Genomic DNA, 18,961 nt, shown 5'->3' on the forward strand with positions numbered 1-18,961 from the left:
GATAATTTTTTAGTAGTGTTGTATTCGCGTTGTGTTGTGTTGTTGTCAATGTTCATGAATGCTGAATAAACACATAAATTGTTTGTAAATAACTAAATAACTTTCGTAACAATGGTCAATTAAAATAGGGATGTTTCCCTAACATCTCTCGTTAGAAAGAGAGTTTTGTACCATTGTTATATTTGTTAGATTTCGAAACAAAGCAATGGTGGGACCAGAAGCGAATGAAAATAATTCTATTGTGTTCCTAGATGTATCAATTGATGGCGAGAAAGGTCAGTGTTGGATAAGTTTTAAGTTAACAAGTGTATTTTTAAAGTGCATGTGCAACGCGTTTCTAGGTCAATCGATTCTGTAGGACAAGGACGCGCGACTCGTTACTGCATTATTTATTGTATATTTCAAGTTTATTTATGTTCACGATGTTTATGTATTAGAATGTATTTATGGTACGTTTCTATGCGCCTTTACTTGAAAAAAAAAGTAATTCTGATTTTTTTATAAAGATATAAATACCTACATGTGGTGTCATTATTTCCTACTTTGTTCTAAAAATAGATATAATTGCACCGCCATAACGTATGTTGGTAATTGTATGTTATAAGGGACCCTTGATTAATATGAGTTTTGTGTTAGCTATTTTACCTTAGGCTCTAATGACATTTAAAAAAAAGTTTTTTTTAAACTATGTATACATATATTTTTCTTAATTGATAATTTTTTCAAAATACCCACAACTTTATTTCTACTTTATATGTATTTTATGAATGTCTTACTACTTGGCACATTATAATGGTGACTTGCACAATGTATTATTCAGGCAATTAACTTCAAATTTGGAATGCAAATATGTATATGCATGATGACAGTGCAATATACTTGCTAGCGGAATTTTATTACTTGTGAAACGGTAATGGCATGTGGTTAGCTTGTAATTAAATATAACTAAGTTTCTAAAAAACTTTTTTATTACATGAATAATTGTGAGTAATCGCTAGATTTACACCAAAAGTAAATAAAAAGTGCCCCAACATTTTTATGAAACTATTTTAACATTTAAACCTTGAAAAAAAGTGGCTAGTTACTGGCGAATTACCCTATTTATTTATTTATGTTCCAATTTCCAACACATCCATCGTTGTCCACTTTGAATGTAAGATCCCTGGTAAAATTTCAATAATTCACTAATCCAGCTAAGCCTAATTCTGTTTTCCTTATCTCTTCCCACATTTTGTAAACGTAATTATGAGTCAGGCAAGTACAATTTCAAGGTTCTGCTTATCTCAGTCCCAATAGAATTTAGAAAATCAACCATGCCATTTAGAACTTAAGGTTGAATTTGGAAATAAAATTACAACAAAGTATGCCTTTGCTGGAATGCATTTTATTATATTATTATTAAATAAACTTCTTGAAATATATTGATATATATTCTTGTATTTCTTATCAAGATTCCTGCATAAATGTGACGTCCCACGGGTAAAGGTACCTTATGGCCGTTGGCGCTTACGCTATTATTAATGTCGCTCCGCCGCCGCGCGCTATTATTATTGCGGCGCTATGCGACGTAAGCGCCAACTGCCATAAGGTACCTTTTTCCGTGGAACGTCACAAATATTATTATCATAAATTGTAATTGATTATGATTACAAGGGCTGTTAAATATCACCTTCATCCTTTTAGAAATTTAGACTAACAAGGAAGGGTACCCAACTGTTTGGCTCCGATTTAATGTATTTTTATTGTATGTTACAGAGTAGTCTAAAATACAGACACATTATTTTTTTAGCTGCCCATACTCAACCTACTGGGACAAATTGGCCTCCAAAGTACCGAAGAGTGACAAAACGCTCTAACTTCTATAGAGAGTTTTGTTCAAGCAAATTGCTATTTAATTACTGCTTTCAATATATGTTGGAAAACATGAGAAAATAATGGGCACGTGTTTTGTTATTTTGGCTCAAACTTATATTTTACAACAAAAAAACACACTTTTAAGTTGCATACTTCTCATTGTTTCACTTGAACTTCACGTGGGTTATTTTATTCGTTTTTTTTCATGTTCTCCAACATATATTGAAACCAGTAATTAACTAGCAATTTGCTTGAACAAAACTCTCTATAGAAGTTAGAGCGTTTTGCCACTTTCCAGTACTTTGGAGGCCAATTTCTCCCAGTAAGTTGAGTATGGGCAGCTAAAAAAATTACGTGTCTAATATCTACTACTCTATAACATATATAAAAATAAATCAAATCGGAGCCGGACAGTTGGGTACCCTTCCTTGTAAGTAAACAAAGACTAAATGAAGGCTAGAAAGACTAAGTAATATATTATAGTGCGCATCATTTAGTCAGTTAAAAAGACATAAATAAGGTTCACTGATAGACATTTAAGAGTGTACAGCAATAATATGTTACTCTTCGAAGGCCTTCGAAATATGTGACACGCTCTTATAGCTCTTATACAAATGAGATTGCGTAAGATATTTTTGAGGCCTTCATTGTGTAACATATTATTTCAGGTGACTGTACGCACATGTAACGCATTAGCATACCAGCAATGATAATATTCTTCTTTTGTTTCATTATCTTTTTCCGTCACGCCTGTCGTGCGCCGCGCGTCATAGTGAACCTTGTCGGAATGCACGAAGGTTGATATTGGGGCGCCCGTCAGTTGACGTCTTTGGCGGTTAAAGGGTTAAAGGACTTATCTCTGAAGTAATAAAGAACCAATTGATTCTGGTCTCGAATGTCCACTTCCCCGAATGTCCAATCCCTGTACGTCCAATTCCCCGAACGTCCAGTCCCTCAATCGAGTACACGCTCTTTATAGGGTTCTGTACCAAAGGGTAAAAACGGGACCCTATTACTAAGACTCCACTGTACGTCCGTCTGTCTGTCTGTCACCAGGCTGTATCTCATGAACCGTGATAGCTAGACAGTTGAAAATTACACAGATGATGTATACATTTTTGTTGCCGCTATAACAACAAATACTAAAAACCGGCCAAGTGCGAGTCGGACTCGCGCACGAAGGGTTCCGCACCATCAACAAAAAATAGAGCAAAACAAGCAAAAAAAAACGGTCACCCATCCAAGTACTGACCCCGCCCGACGTTGCTTAACTTCAGTCAAAAATCACGTTTGTTGTATGGGAGCCCCACTTAAATCTTTATTTTATTCTGTTTTTAGTATTTGTTGTTATAGGGGCAACAGAAATACATCATCTGTGAAAATTTCAACTGTCTAGCTATCACGGTTCGTGAGATACAGCCTGGTGACAGACGGACGGACAGCGGAGTCTTAGTAATAGGGTCCCGTTTTTACCCTTTGGGTACGGAACCCTAAAAACAGAATAAAATAAATATTTAAGTGGGGCTCCCATACAACAAATGTGATTTTTTTGTCGTTTTTTGCGTAATGGTTATACATCGGGGTTTTCGTCGCGGGAATGATTTATAACTTTGTTTATTGTAAGATAATTACCAAACTATGAATTAAACGTAGGTATAGTAAGGTCCAAATGAGCTTAGAAATGTTAAATTACGAAAATTAGTATCGTTTTTTACAGTTTTTACCTGTTACTTGGCTAGTGTAAAACATTTCCGCACCGAAAACCCCGATGTATGGTAATGGCACGGTGGTAATGGTAATGGTTTTTTTTTTAATTCACAACTATACTAACAGTATGTTTATTTCAGCCAGCCGCATAGTGATAGAGCTCCGGAACGACGTAGTTCCTCGAACGGCAGAGAACTTCCGCGCCCTCTGTACTGGAGAGAAGGGCGTCGGGGCCAGCGGGAAGGCCCTACATTACAAGGGCACCAAATTTCACAAAGGTATAGTTTTCTTCTTCGTTTCTTCCAAAGAGATTAGATAGTATAGAGGGGTCCTGTCATAGTAAATTTTGTAAGCACAGTAAATTTACTGCCATCTATCGACACACGATTAAAAAACAAAATTAAAATGTACCTATCAAAAAAATGTATATATACACCGACGACCGGTCCGGACCGGTCTGGTCTAGTGGGTAGTGACCCTGCCTGTGAAGCCGCGGTCCTGGGTTCGAATCCCAGTAAGGGCATTTATTTGTGTGATGAGCACAGATATCTGTTCCTGAGTCATGGTTGTTTTCTATGTATTTAAGTATTTGTATATTATATATGTCGGCGACGGATGGTCCTAATGGCGGTGGGCACGTGGGGGTAGTACCTAGATGTATTACTTCACAGCCAAAATAGTAGGTATGCTACCAACGCATGAAATAAACATTCAGACTCGTTACCCATACTAGTGCCTACTATATTTTAGTACTAAATAATCACAACGACCAATCACTATTCCAAAATTATTTAAATCAAAATAAAAAGATCACATGAAACCGTTCAAATCTTTGTTTTACAAAAGTAAGCTTCTAATGGCACATAAGAAATCAAAATAACACTTGGAATAAAACACTTAGCTAAACGGTTAAACAACGTGAGAATCTATAAGCTTTCAGAATAATCCTTCAGGTGTAAGCCTTCAGGAACGTAGCGAATTAGGCACGAGCTTGGCTAACGTCCGATCTCTAGCGCGGTCCGATCAAGAAGAAGGAAGCCAGTTCCAGCGGCGGAGCCAACCGCTCCCGCCTCCAATTCAAGTTGGTAAACCTGCCTGACCAGTCTACCAACATAACGACAAAAATGCCTGCTCGTGCCTACGTTCACTCAAGATACCCCTCTTGACGTTCCAAAGCCTTCTACCTGTCATCTCAGTTCATCAATACGCCAATAGATGGTGGCGTTACTCTCTACGCAACTTTATGATTCCGTTACAAGCAAATAATATGTAGCCAAACATTGCTAATCGATTTTATACAGGCGTTTAAAGCTATGAACTGTAATACTGCAATACGTCCTTCTGGTGTCTCGCTCCGACACGGCCGTCCTGCGTTACACACGTCCTCGTGTGTGGGTGTATGCATTTGATACTGAAACAAAACATACAGCACAGTATCTCATCGCTCGGTCATTCCTGACCAACAAATTGGGTCTCACTCAAATTACTATTAAAATCAAACTTTGTTATCAATCAAACCAGAAAAAATAATTGTTCAAAATTACTTTAACAATCCTCAATTCTCTAGTCAAAAATAGTCCATCGAGCAACGACTAAATAAAAATAATCATCAGTAATCATCGCCGCTATCTAACGGATACACTCCAATAATCATCGCTTCCATCTGGCGGATACTCTCAAATTTATGTGAAAACAGAACAATCCCAAACATCAAAAACACAAATCACAACAGCTCTAATTCATTGCTCGACAGTATCACTACTATTGTCATCAATATCAATTTACGGGGAAGTAATCTGGCATTAAAAAAAAAAAAAATGGTCATATGTGATCGAAATTTTTGTAAGACATCTTAAAATAAATAAGATTCTGAATTGATAGTTCCAATTTTACTCATATGAACACAGTACATAAACGGGAATTCATTTTTAACAAAACAACACCAGTCCTTCGGTGCACTGCCAGTCCTTCGGCAGATACCAGACCCTCGTCAGAAGTAACCATCTCAGCTGCGTAAGTGCTACTCCTCGCAAAGAGTATTCTGCACATAAAAAGCAGACCACGTGCACCTCTTACATGCTCCGGCACTTCTGATGCGGTCACTAAACAATACCCAGTCCATCGAAAGCAAAACACTAGTGCCCAGTCCATCGGGCGTACTTTCAGTCCATCGAAAGCAAAACAGTATTGCCCAGTCCATCGGGCATGCCTTCAGTCCATCGAAAGCATGACAGTATTGTCCAGTCCATCGGGCGTGATTTCAGCCCATACGAAAGTACAAGCTTTCAGTCCGTCGAAAGCAAAACAATGTTAACAGTGAATTCCAAAAAAAAGAAAATAAAAACAGGTCTTTAAATCATGTTACTCAGAACCATTGGTACTATCAGCGTCAACTGATCAACTGAAACTGAACATTACTGATCAAAATCACTAAAGATAGCTTTCTTCTTTAGCTTTAACAACAGAAACTCGCTCAAGACTTCTATGCAGAAGTAAAACATCTCAAAATAATCCCAACAAAATGGGAACTGCTCACCAGCTTAACAAAGTATGATGCACGCGACCAAGTCAAAGGTGGTGGTGGTGAGGTCCAACCCAAGCACGGAGGCTGATCCTTTCCGCTTGCCGTTGCCGTTGCTGCGGCAGATTGCGAGAGACACGATGTGGTTCAACATAGCTGGCTGTTACTGAAATCATCATTTGCACGGTATCAGGTTTATCATGTATGCAGGCTAAACTCAAAAGGTTTATGAAATGCAAGGTAGCAGACACAAAAAACATGTTTCCAATGTATACGGGAATTCAAAAACCTCAGAATAAAATTTAAACTTCAATGAGTGTGTTTTATTTCATTCTATGAACAAACAAACACGTGTTCCAAAAATAAGTAACACGGTAAAATGGGCCAATTCGAAAAGTGACAGCTTATTAGTTACGTTCGACTGTTATGCTTCGCCATTACACTCAAAATAATATTCACTAATAAACAATTAGAACGAAACCTGTCCTTTTATTTCCAAATCTCCAGTACAGAAGATAATGCACAGCTGCTTCTGTGTCACGGGCGTAATGGTGTCTGCAAGTTCGCTCGGCTCTGGCTGCAGGACACTGTAACATTAATTTTCATATGCGTAGCTCATGTTTCCATAGCATGAACGATTTGTGATCTATCACGGCATTACGAGCAATAATTTGTCGCAATTTTATTAATTACTAAACGTTACAGGGTAAAGATTACATAATCCTTGCATTGGCAAATCAGCAGGATCAATTTCTAACGGTGCATTGTATAATCATGAAAAAAATATTTTTTGAGGGTAGATGCACAAGTGAGCGATGAAATAATATCACGTCGCGACAGCCAATATTTGATATTAATTAACAATATGGATTTCACATCAAAATAACTTAAGATCACTTAGATTTAAATGGATTTTAGAAATTAATTGTATTTTCAAATCAATTATTGAGGGTAGATTCACAAGTGAGCGATGAAATAATATCACGTCGCGACAGCTAATACTTGGTTTTAATTAACAGTATGGATTTCAAATCAAAATAACTCAAGATCGCTTCGATTTAAATGGATTACAAAAATTAATTATAAAGAAACGTGGCGATACCAGAGATAACGTCACGTCACGACCAGTCCGTTCGACAGCCCCAATCATAATTCACAATTTCACAATAATTCTCACCAAATAACAATGAATTGCACTCACCTTTCAATGAAGGTTAGACACGTGAGCTTACCTTACCACGTGTCCAGATTATGGAATGTAGGTCACCAGAAATACACCACGCTCCCAGGTGGCTGTGTAAGCAATACATGAAACTCCGCATCTATCCCACTTGCTGATGTCGGCGACGGATGGTCCTAATGGCGGTGGGCACGTGGGGGTAGTACCTAGATGTATTACTTCACAGCCAAAATAGTAGGTATGCTACCAACGCATGAAATAAACATTCAGACTCGTTACCCATACTAGTGCCTACTATATTTTAGTACTAAATAATCACAACGACCAATCACTATTCCAAAATTATTTAAATCAAAATAAAAAGATCACATGAAACCGTTCAAATCTTTGTTTTACAAAAGTAAGCTTCTAATGGCACATAAGAAATCAAAATAACACTTGGAATAAAACACTTAGCTAAACGGTTAAACAACGTGAGAATCTATAAGCTTTCAGAATAATCCTTCAGGTGTAAGCCTTCAGGAACGTAGCGAATTAGGCACGAGCTTGGCTAACGTCCGATCTCTAGCGCGGTCCGATCAAGAAGAAGGAAGCCAGTTCCAGCGGCGGAGCCAACCGCTCCCGCCTCCAATTCAAGTTGGTAAACCTGCCTGACCAGTCTACCAACATAACGACAAAAATGCCTGCTCGTGCCTACGTTCACTCAAGATACCCCTCTTGACGTTCCAAAGCCTTCTACCTGTCATCTCAGTTCATCAATACGCCAATAGATGGTGGCGTTACTCTCTACGCAACTTTATGATTCCGTTACAAGCAAATAATATGTAGCCAAACATTGCTAATCGATTTTATACAGGCGTTTAAAGCTATGAACTGTAATACTGCAATACGTCCTTCTGGTGTCTCGCTCCGACATATATATCGTTGTCTGAGTACCCTCAACACAAGCCTTCTTGAGCTTACTGTGGGGCTTAGTCAATTTGTGTAAGAAAGTCCTATAATATTTATTTATTTATTTTTTATTTATATGTATAAATGATTTTATTATTTTTATATCATTTTGACCCATGTTATTTCACTGATACCTATGTGTTAAAATTGTTAAATATGAAATGGTGTCGTCAAGTCCATCTAGCCGAGCATAGGTCAAAGGTTTGTGCGCCATCTATCCGAGAATGACTTTTTCTTGATTTTCGAGGCACGTTTTTTCCTTAGACTTTATACATCTTATATGTCTTTGGTTTCTTCACACGAATCGAGGGGTATAAGGGGTAAAAAAGGGTCGTGGGGGCTCGCAAAGCCCAAGTTAAAAAAATAGCGATAGAGCTAAAGAACAATTAGGACATAGTTCTTGGAAGGCATAGAACTTTCCAGCGACTTGCACTGGTGAAAAAATCGTTGGCGCCAGTGGGAAACCCTTACGAAAGCCCCCTACAGAGGCGCCTATTTTCGCAAACAACTTCGTTTCTCGTTTCCTTATGAATGCCGTAAGCAACTAGACAGTAAGTAGGTTAGGTACTGTTGGTTTAGCATAACAGGATATTTGTCATTGAAAAATTCGTAACAATGGAGCGATCTTCAAGCGCGGGTCCTTTGACGCATTATCCACAGAATGGTAAAATATAAACGACAGGGTTGAGTGAAGGAAGCCGGTGACGTAGCGTACTAATCTAGCCGTGGGCGAAGTGGCATCTGCGATGCCCTTTTCTTTCAATACGCCGTGGGCGTAGGCCCACTTTGCCCAGGTCTAGCTATGCCACTGATTAGGAAGCGAGAGGAGGACTTTGCTTAGCAATGGACTAAGGTTCGATGCCCACTATTCAGGCCCCGTAGACAACATGCCAATCGCTAACACTCCGTAGCGAACGACACGCAACTGTCGCTGTCACACTAATATGCAAGAGTGATAGAGAGACACAAAGCGATTCGATGGCGAAGCGCAAGCGATCGTCACCTTGGCTAGGCCGCCTGAATTGCTAAGAACGCCTCGCTATCTCTAAGACACATTGGTGTGCCCGATAACGCCTGAGGGATGAGGGATCGACATGCCTGCGGATGCCTCGGCATACCTGAGGACGCCTCGGTAATATGCCAAGGGATCCCTTGCCATGCCATGCCGATAGTAGGCGCTGGGCACAAACTAAATAAAAATGGCGATTCTTGGGTTGCTGATCGGACCCCAGGCTCCGCAATAGACTACATGACTAATTTTCATTTATGGTATCAATCGATCGGGTTTGTTTTTAGGATCAAATGTCTATATGGGACCCATTGCATTAAAGTAACACAAAAGTCATAAATTGTAGTCAAAGGCCGACAGTCGCACTTCACTCGCGAAACGCTCTAAACAAAACGATAAGGGAACGTGACGTCAAGGTCTCTGGGAGCCCATCTTGTAGTACGGACAAAACAAGAAAATTGCGTTTTTGTCGGTGAAATATTGCGTTTATATATATAGTTGCTATACAATATTTTTTTTGATGAAATGTAAGGAATCGAATGGTACTCTTACTTTTATCGTTTTTGGAAGTTAAAAAAAAATTGAAACTTTGGGGTCCTGTATTTTTGTAATTTTTCAATATTTTATTTTAATATCCACATTATCGTGATAAATTGCTCGTTTGCTATCTATTTTACTAGATTTTGTTATAAAATTCAACATGTGTCATCATCCCTATTGAGTCGTGGCAAAATGCCTAGACAAAGCTAGGATGAGGATGATGTGCGCGGTGACCTCCAGCTAACCCGTATAACTACCACGGCTGAAGGTAAACCAGGTTTTTTATGACGATGCTGCAAAAATATTGTCACTATTATATTATTAGTAGTTAGTACGTAATAGTTCGCACTGAACTGTGAACTTAGCCGAAAATAATGCATACCTATGTATATTACATACATACAAAATCTTTATGGTACAAAGCACAAAACATTTATTATTTACTAGCTTTTGCCCGCGACTTCGTCACAAACAACCTCTTTGCCAAATTTCAACTAAATTGGTTCAGCGGTTTAAGCGTGAAGAGGTAACAGACAGACAGACAGTCAGACACACTTTCGCATGTATAATATTAGTATGGATTCCAGGGTTGTCGCAGTTCATGGTGCAGGGCGGAGACACGGTGAAGAACGATGGTACCAGCGGCGAGAGCATATACGGTCCCACGTTTGAAGACGAGAATTTTAAACTGCCGGTAGGTAACTGTCTTCATGAGTGGCCACTTAACCCCTCAACTGCCTTGTCCCGTATACGTCCCAGACAATGGGGTTGGCAACTGTCAAAGGTTTGCATAGATGGCGCCATCGTAGCTTGCCCCTTTTTCTATGAGATTTGGCTTAAATGGCTGGCATCCAGGGCATTAAAAACACAAAAAAATTACACAATTCTAGGGAATGAACAGGGCAAGCTATGATGGCTGCTAAATACTTCGACCGGCCAACCCCATTTGGACTGTAATTGGGTTAATCAATTTTTTCTTGTCACACGTTGCTATGGTTACGGTCTCTTGAGTCACTCTTAATATTCTAGGTTTTTCGTATTTAAATGAACCAAACTTGCATTTTATGGTAGTTATAAGACCTTTCCATAATGGGACATCTACTGAGCATGTTAGTAGAACATGGTACAGCAGTTCTTCTAACAATCTATGCTACTATTGTCTCCTCGCTGATAGGACAGAATAACAACAAGAAATATGTAGTTGATTGACCCAATTAACAGTTGAAAGGTTATTAATTCAGTAGCAAATTTTCCAACACACAACTTTTTCCTAAATATCTTGGAAGGCAGGATTGAAAAGACAAGAGTAGAAGGGAAACCTAGAATAACTTATCTCAGCCAAATAAAAACTAATGCGTCATATGAGGAAATTAAAAGACTGGCACAAGAGAGAAATGATTGGCGATTACTCTACCGACAAGAGCAAAGCTCTTATGTTATGATGATGATAATGATGAGCAAATTTTTGACAAGGGCGTTTGAGGGGTTAAGCTTTGCGTTTCCATCAGAGATGTGCGAGAATTAGTAGCAAAGCTACCACTACACTTTACATTCCGAATTACCTTTAATCTTTGTTCCGCGTTTAATTTCCTTCCCTTTTACAATGACGTTGGCTACGGGCAACACAGCCCTCAAGTCCATAACAAAAAAAAAATGTGTTTGTTAACCTTTTCGACGCCGTGTCAAACACAAAAGCTGTCACGCTGACGCCACGTCACCGAAATGTCAAAACTGAAATTGAACTTTATGCATATGCACGTAGGTCTATGTTGCTCTGTGGTCTGTGACCGATTAATCGGTCTTTGGCGTTGAACCTACGGTGCGGATATATCGGTCATTGGTGTCCAAAAGGTTAAGAATAGGCTACATGACTAATTTTTTTTATGGTATCAATCGATCGGGTTTGTTTTTAGGATCAAATGTCTATATGGGACCCATTGCATTAAAGTAACACAAAAGTCAAAAATTGTAGTCAAAGTCCGACAGTCGCACTTCACTCGCGAAACGCCCTATACAAAACGGCCAGAGGCCATGACGTCATCGCCCATTTTGTAGTATGGACAAAACAAGAAAATTGCGTTTTGTCGGTGAAATATTGCGTTTATGTATATAGTTGCTATACAATATTTTTTTGGATGAAATGTAAGGAATCGAATGGTACCCTTACTTTTATCGTTTTTGGAACATAAAAAAAACTTAAATTTTGAAACTTTCAGGTCTTGTAATTTTGTAATTTTTCAATATTTTATTTTAATATCCACATTATTGTGATAAATTGCTCGTTTGCTATCTATTTTACTAGATTTTGTTATAAAATTCAACATGTGTCATCATCCCTATTAATCAGTTTTGTCCAATCTGTTAACTCTGCGGCTTTTTCCAGCACGAACCCGGAGTGCTCAGCATGGCGAACAAAGGGCGGCCGCACACGAACGGCTCACAATTCTGCATCACGTCGCAACAGTGTCTACACTTGGACGGCACGAACGTCGTGTTCGGGCGGGTCCTTAGCGGGCTCGGGCTCGTGACAGAGATGCAGCAATACGGAGAGCAGGACGGGAAACTTAGACTGGTACGTTGAGACTAGGGATTGCAGAACCGGTACTTTTTAAAAGAACCGGGATTTTCGGTACCGGCCAAAATTGGAACCGGGATTTCCCGGTATTTTCGGTACTTTCGGGACTGCCTTCAAAAATCAGTTTTCACATCAATTTTCAGTAAAAAAAAGCGTAAAACGACCACGAATCTTTCTTAAAACAATAAAAAAGTAGCACAGTGAAGGTACACACTTCTTTTGTACCATAATACGTGTCTTTAAGTCACACAATCATTAATATAGTTTTTTTTTTCCTAAACTACATGATATTTTTACTATCTTTGTTGATTGGTAAAAACTGAATTGTGGCTCAGTAATATCATCATTTTTTTTTAATATGTAAGACTTTTTGTGAAAAAGGAAAAAAAAAAGATAATTTTCGCATGCGTTCAAAATGCGCTGTGGACCTTCGAACATATAATAACAGAACTATCAATACAACAAATCAAGAAATTATTCAGCCAGAATTTTTATTCATTTAATTTTTTTAAAATATCATTATCATATGTGAGTTTCTTATACCGTGTTTGAATTTGAATTAAAAGTAGTATTTTATTAATTACAAAATTGTCTCTATTTTTGCTTCTAGTTAGTATACAAATATGAAATAACTAATTGTTCGTATAAAATTATTTATTTATGCCCTTAAAGTATCAAATTACGCAATTTTATGTTGTCGGGATTGTCAAACCAATTGACTTATTTTTTAAATTTATTTTAATGTAGTGATCAGCCGTAAAAGTATTACCATCAGCCTTAGATTGATAAAATATATTTATTTTCTTTATAAAACATAATATTTCATGCTAAGTATCAGAAAGCAGTCAAATATTGTACCGGAAATTTTAGTCCCGAAAATCCCGGGAGTACCGGGATTTTAATTTTGAAATCCCGGTTCTTTGCTTGGCTCTAAATCCCGGGAATTCCCGGTACTTTCGGTACCGGTATTTCCCGGGAGCAAACCCTAGTTGAGACTTTTTTAGAGTAGGTTTTGCGAACACCTCTATTGTAGAATTTGTAGATTGGAGTATTTCTATCTTTCATTTGTGGCTTTTCTTATGTCCTAACCTAGAGATGTAGTGCATAATTGTTTCCCATCGTACTTCCTCGGAATCGTTCGGTTTTGTCATGCTAATTCAGTCAATCTCAGTACTTTTTGTAAAGAAAGTAGCGAGATTTACTGAAATAGGAAGACACGTTAGTACGTTTACGTGAAATATGATGGAAAATAATTATGCACTACATCTGTAGGTTGGTCTGTAACCTAAGCGAAGCGGGTGCTGCCCTCTACCATCTCTGTCTCTGGTTACATCTTCTATCATCTGGGTCTGCCATGCAGTAGTTTAACACATTCAGTGCCGAAAACCCGACTATCGGGTATTTTATGATTTCGTTCCCAGGCCGGACAACCCGATAGTCGGGATCGTGGTACTACAGCTTTATATGAAGAAATGTTTGTGGCCTGGCGCAGATGTCTTGTTTGGCTGGGTGGCAATGAATGTGTTAAATAAAACTTAAACTTGCTTTTATATTTATCGTCAATAATGAGGACACCTATACTGATCTCTACAGTTCATGTCCCTATAGATCTTTATTTTTTAAACACAAGTTATATTTAATAAATCGGATAGAAATATAAAAAGTAGGTGAGTCGACCGTGATTTCATATAAATTCCATATTAGCAAATCGTTTTGACAGTTCTAAAAAAGAAACTGACTTGACTAGTAAGAAAATACCCTAATGTTTCACTTTATTTCAGGAGTGTGTTATAGAAGACTGCGGAGAGGTGACAGGAAATTGGCGAGACTGGATCTGGGACGAAGAGGACAAAATAACAGACTATCCGGAGGACCATCCGCAATTAGAAGAACTATCGGTAAACCATAGAGAAATACCATTACTTTTTTGCCAATCAAAATTGAACTTTATCACCAAGCAACATGGGTCATCATAGGAGACGAAAAAGCAGTTGGAGAGAGAACGTCAAACCCAAGAACTGTAATACAGTTACTTCTTTTGCCAATTAAAATTGAACTTTATTACCGAGCAACATGGGCGATGAAAGCAGCTCGAAAACGAGCATGACACCTGTGACCTGTGCCTCGGTTGCTCAGGTTACCCTATAGACATATTGTGACGTCGACATTTAGTCAAATGACGTCGTTTAAATACGAAATCAAAACGGGCTGCAATTCTGTACTTTAATTTCGCTTTCGGTCATACTTTTGGTCGTAAAGTACGTTTCGCTGTACATTTAGTGTTGTGAATAACGCTCATTTTGAGGCTTAAAGACTCGAACCCTTAAGACTCTCGAGGCTTAACGCCTCAAAGGCGGCAAAGACGATTTCTTACATCCTCATACTCGTAAAAAAAATACAATTCTCAAATATAGTCGAGTCTTGAGGGCTCGAGTCTTTAAGCCTAAAAATAAGCGTTATTCATAACACTGTACATTTCATTTATATTCGGTAAATGACCTCGTTCCAATTCAAAATATTAAGTTGAATCGTTTTAACACTCTTTGTAGGCCACACTTAGATATTATTATGGCAAAAATGACCACCCCTATAACGACATCTTTATGGGGGCGATGATGCTTGAATCATGTATATAAAAAAAAAATCGCCAAAATGAAACAGTGATATTTTATTTCGGTGTTGGCCTCAAAGTTAAAGTTGTTCACATAACGAAATCACCTTGCAGCTGTATTTAATCGAAATAATTTTATTTACAGATAGAAACACTACTACACTACGTAAGCACAATAAAAACCTTCGGTAACGCGTACTTCGCCGAGGGCAGATACAAACGGGCCGTACGGAAATATGAAAAAAGCTTACGATACATCGCGCATCTTATGGAGCTATTTCAGCAGGCACCTCACCCTGGACCCCTGGTGCCTTGTGAGTACACCTCCATATGTTTCTATACATTACAACCATCTGAACCATCATGTGACAAAAGCTTACGATACATCGCGCATGTTATGGAGCTGTTCCAGCGGGCACCTCACCCTGAACCCCTGGTGCCTTGTGAGTACACCTCCATATGTTTCTATACATTACAACCATCTGAACCATCATGTGACAAAAGCTTACGATACATCGCGCATCTTATGGAGCTATTTCAGCAGGCACCTCACCCTGGACCCCTGGTGCCTTGTGAGTACACCTCCATATGTTTCTATACATTACAACCATCTGAACCATCATGTGACAAAAGCTTACGATACATCGCGCATCTTATGGAGCTCTTCCAGCGGGCACCTCACCCTGAACCCCTCGTGCCGTGTGAGTACACCTCCGTATGTTTCTATACATTACAACCATCTGAACCATCATGTGACAAAAGCTTACGATACATCGCGCATGTTATGGAGCTGTTCCAGCGGGCACCTCACCCTGAACCCCTGGTGCCTTGTGAGTACACCTCCATATGTTTCTATACATTACAACCATCTCAACCATCATGTGACAAAAGTTTATGATACATCGCGCATCTTATAGAGCTCTTCCAGCGGGCACCTCACCCTGAACCCCTCGTGCCGTGTGAGTACACCTCCGTATGTTTCTATACATTACAACCATCTGAACCATCATGTGACAAAAGCTTACGATACATCGCGCATCTTATGGAGCTCTTCCAGCGGGCACCTCACCCTGAACCCCTGGTGCCTTGTGAGTACACCTCCATATGTTTCTATACATTACAACCATCTGAACCATCATGTGACAAAAGCTTACGATACATCGCGCATGTTATGGAGCTGTTCCAGCGGGCACCTCACCCTGAACCCCTGGTGCCTTGTGAGTACACCTCCATATGTTTCTATACATTACAACCATCTCAACCATCATGTGACAAAAGTTTATGATACATCGCGCATCTTATAGAGCTCTTCCAGCGGGCACCTCACCCTGAACCCCTCGTGCCGTGTGAGTACACCTCCGTATGTTTCTATACATTACAACCATCTGAACCATCATGTGACAAAAGCTTACGATACATCGCGCATCTTATGGAGCTCTTCCAGCGGGCACCTCACCCTGAACCCCTGGTGCCTTGTGAGTACACCTCCATATGTTTCTATACATTACAACCATCTGAACCATCATGTGACAAAAGCTTACGATACATCGCGCATGTTATGGAGCTGTTCCAGCGGGCACCTCACCCTGAACCCCTGGTGCCTTGTGAGTACACCTCCATATGTTTCTATACATTACAACCATCTCAACCATCATGTGACAAAAGTTTATGATACATCGCGCATCTTATGGAGCTGTTCCAGCGGGCACCACATCCAGAACCCCTAGTGCCGTGTGAGTACCCCTTCATATGTTTCTATACATTACAACCATCATGCCATATGATGACAAAAGTTTACGGTAGATCGCTCATCGTATGTAGTAATTTCAACGAGCGTACCCACCTGAGCTTTAGATATCGTGAGTCAGGAACATATTTCAATGACCAATCAACCAATGCGTCTAGTGCAGGGGTCACCAAATGGCGGAGCGCGGTCCGGATTCGGACCGCCGCGCCGACCTATATTGTTTTGTTACTTCACTACATAGTATAAAACAAAGTCGCTTCCCGCTGTCTGTCTGTCTGACTGTATGTATGCTTAGATCTTTAATACTACGCAACGGATTTTGATGCGGTTTTTTTAATAGATAGATTCAAGAGGAAGGTTTATGTATAAGTTGTTAACCCGTGCAAAGCCGGGGCGGGTCGCTAGTATTTAATAAACTCAAGTAGAAACGGACCGCGGTGGTCAATTTATTTTAAAAACCCAGGTCTAGTGAAACCTTGTGAACGTCAGCTGCCGCTCCATTGGTGAGTTGAGGAAAGGTAGCTACCCAAACGCGTCATAAAATAGTCAAGACTTCCCGATAGATTTTTTTTCAGATGACAGTTACTTATAAATAAAAACTGTACTGCAATAATGCGCCTTATTCCTTTGCAACAAATAATAATATGCAATAACATAATGTTCCAGCGTTCAACAAGGCAGTGATGTACACCCAGCAGTGCAACTTGAACCTAGCGGCGTGCCACGTCAAGCTAGAACACTTCCAGGCCTGCCTCAAATGCTGTACAGAGGTAATTCTAAATATCAAGCTTATTTTAATTTTTAAGGTGCCGTGGGTTTAGCCAACGGAGTTTTTGAAAAATCGTAGCGCTTTTATAGATAATAATACTGTTGCCAAAAATGTGAATAGCAATTTTGAGGCGTTCCTATTTTGTTTGTTATCTTAGGTACAGTTAGTATTTTCCTTGCGTTGGAGTGGTGAGAAATTTTGTGTTTCACTCGGGGGCAAATTTAGTTTAACCCTCGTACTTTGAAACCCTCGCAACGCTCAAGATTTCATTTTTCGAACCACTCGCTACGCTCATGGTTCAATTTTGGAATCTTACGCTTGCTCGGGTATCAATATTAGCACGAGCGGTTAAACAATAACTTTGCCCCCTTGTCAGGCGTGGCTCACTCCGCGATTTCGTCGCTTTGCTACAGGTAGCTAAAAGTACATCCGTTCCACACCAATTTTGGTGGCTAGCCATAAGCCGCGCGTGGCGCTGTCGCCACCTAGCGGCCATATCTGTTCTGATCGTAACAGACGCGTTTTGTTAGAGAGTAAGTCTTCTGTACCTAGTACTATTATTTATTCTGTGCCCTTGTAAAACAAATAACTATTATTTGATTGTAAACCTTGTCCACCAGGTGCTCTCCCTAGACCCCCGCAACGAGAAGGCCCTCTACCGGCGCGGCCAGTCAAACTTCGCCCTCAAAAACTACGAGGCGGCGCTCAGCGACCTCAAAACTGCCGACGAAATATGCCCCAACAACAGGGCGGTGCTCAAACTGTTAGAACAAGTCCGGTTGTCCAACAAAAGGTACAACGACGTCCAAAAGGAGCGCTTGTCAAAGTTTTTTCGTGACCAAAAGACGGAGACCGCCCCAGTCGGACATCACTGAGCTAAGACTGAAAGTACTGATTTATACTTATAAGTAAAGCTTTGGATTCCTCCGAAAACGGTGCCGTCATATTACGGCCGCTATATAGCGTTGACTGACGTCACTAGAACGTTGTCTATGTAAACAAGATGGCGCGGTTTCCTAGACGGCGTTACGTTACGTTGACTGTCAACGTAACGTAAGATGACGGCCGTCATGACGGTGTCGATAGTTTCGTGAACGTTTTATTAGATAGCGGTGACGCCATTTTGAATAAATGACACGAGATTTAAATAAATGATTCCGTACTACGATTATTTTCCTCTTCTGATGATATTTCATCCTCCAAGTAAATTATAGATGATCAAGCAAATCTTGTCAGTAGGAAAAGGCGCGAAATTCAAATTTTCTATGGGACGTTATCCCATCGCGCCTACATTTTTCAAATTTGCCGCTTTGACCTTGGTGGATGACGGTGTGTTATGACGCCGTGGTACTTTCCACATGTCGCCACCGTAAAGACGGCCGTCTTTTGCTGCCGCTATATGACGGCCGTCATATGACGGCACCGTTTTCGGAGGAATCCAAAGTTTAATGTGCAAATTAGACCGTACGACGTGGATATCGAAATGGCCAAAGATGA

The 18,961-nt window shown here is 39.7% G+C and overlaps 1 protein-coding gene across 1 annotated transcript; it reads left to right on the top strand.

Annotated features, from left to right (window-relative positions):
* Window positions 1-82: 82 nt before the first annotated feature.
* Window positions 83-18,370, top strand: LOC134654455 (peptidyl-prolyl cis-trans isomerase D). Its single transcript, XM_063509898.1, has 8 exons — window positions 83-275; window positions 3,702-3,839; window positions 10,350-10,456; window positions 12,146-12,334; window positions 14,119-14,235; window positions 15,094-15,262; window positions 17,362-17,465; window positions 18,085-18,370. The coding sequence occupies exons 1-8, from the start codon at window positions 206-208 to the stop codon at window positions 18,337-18,339; spliced, it is 1,149 nt and encodes a 382-aa protein (XP_063365968.1). The 5' UTR covers window positions 83-205; the 3' UTR covers window positions 18,340-18,370.
* Window positions 18,371-18,961: the final 591 nt, after the last annotated feature.

Source organism: Cydia amplana, chromosome 15 (assembly GCF_948474715.1).
Source record: "Cydia amplana chromosome 15, ilCydAmpl1.1, whole genome shotgun sequence".
Taxonomy (NCBI): domain Eukaryota; kingdom Metazoa; phylum Arthropoda; class Insecta; order Lepidoptera; family Tortricidae; genus Cydia; species Cydia amplana.

What these genes read in the sequence shown, in the direction of transcription:
- LOC134654455 (XM_063509898.1), top strand. Translation starts at nt 206, where the DNA reads ATGGTGGGACCAGAAGCGAATGAAAATAATTCTATTGTGTTCCTAGAT. An exon ending in ACGAGAATTTTAAACTGCCG is followed by an intron (nt 10,457 to 12,145) that starts GTAGGTAACTGT and finishes GGCTTTTTCCAG; the next exon opens with CACGAACCCGGAGTGCTCAG. An exon ending in GCCTCAAATGCTGTACAGAG is followed by an intron (nt 17,466 to 18,084) that starts GTAATTCTAAAT and finishes CTTGTCCACCAG; the next exon opens with GTGCTCTCCCTAGACCCCCG.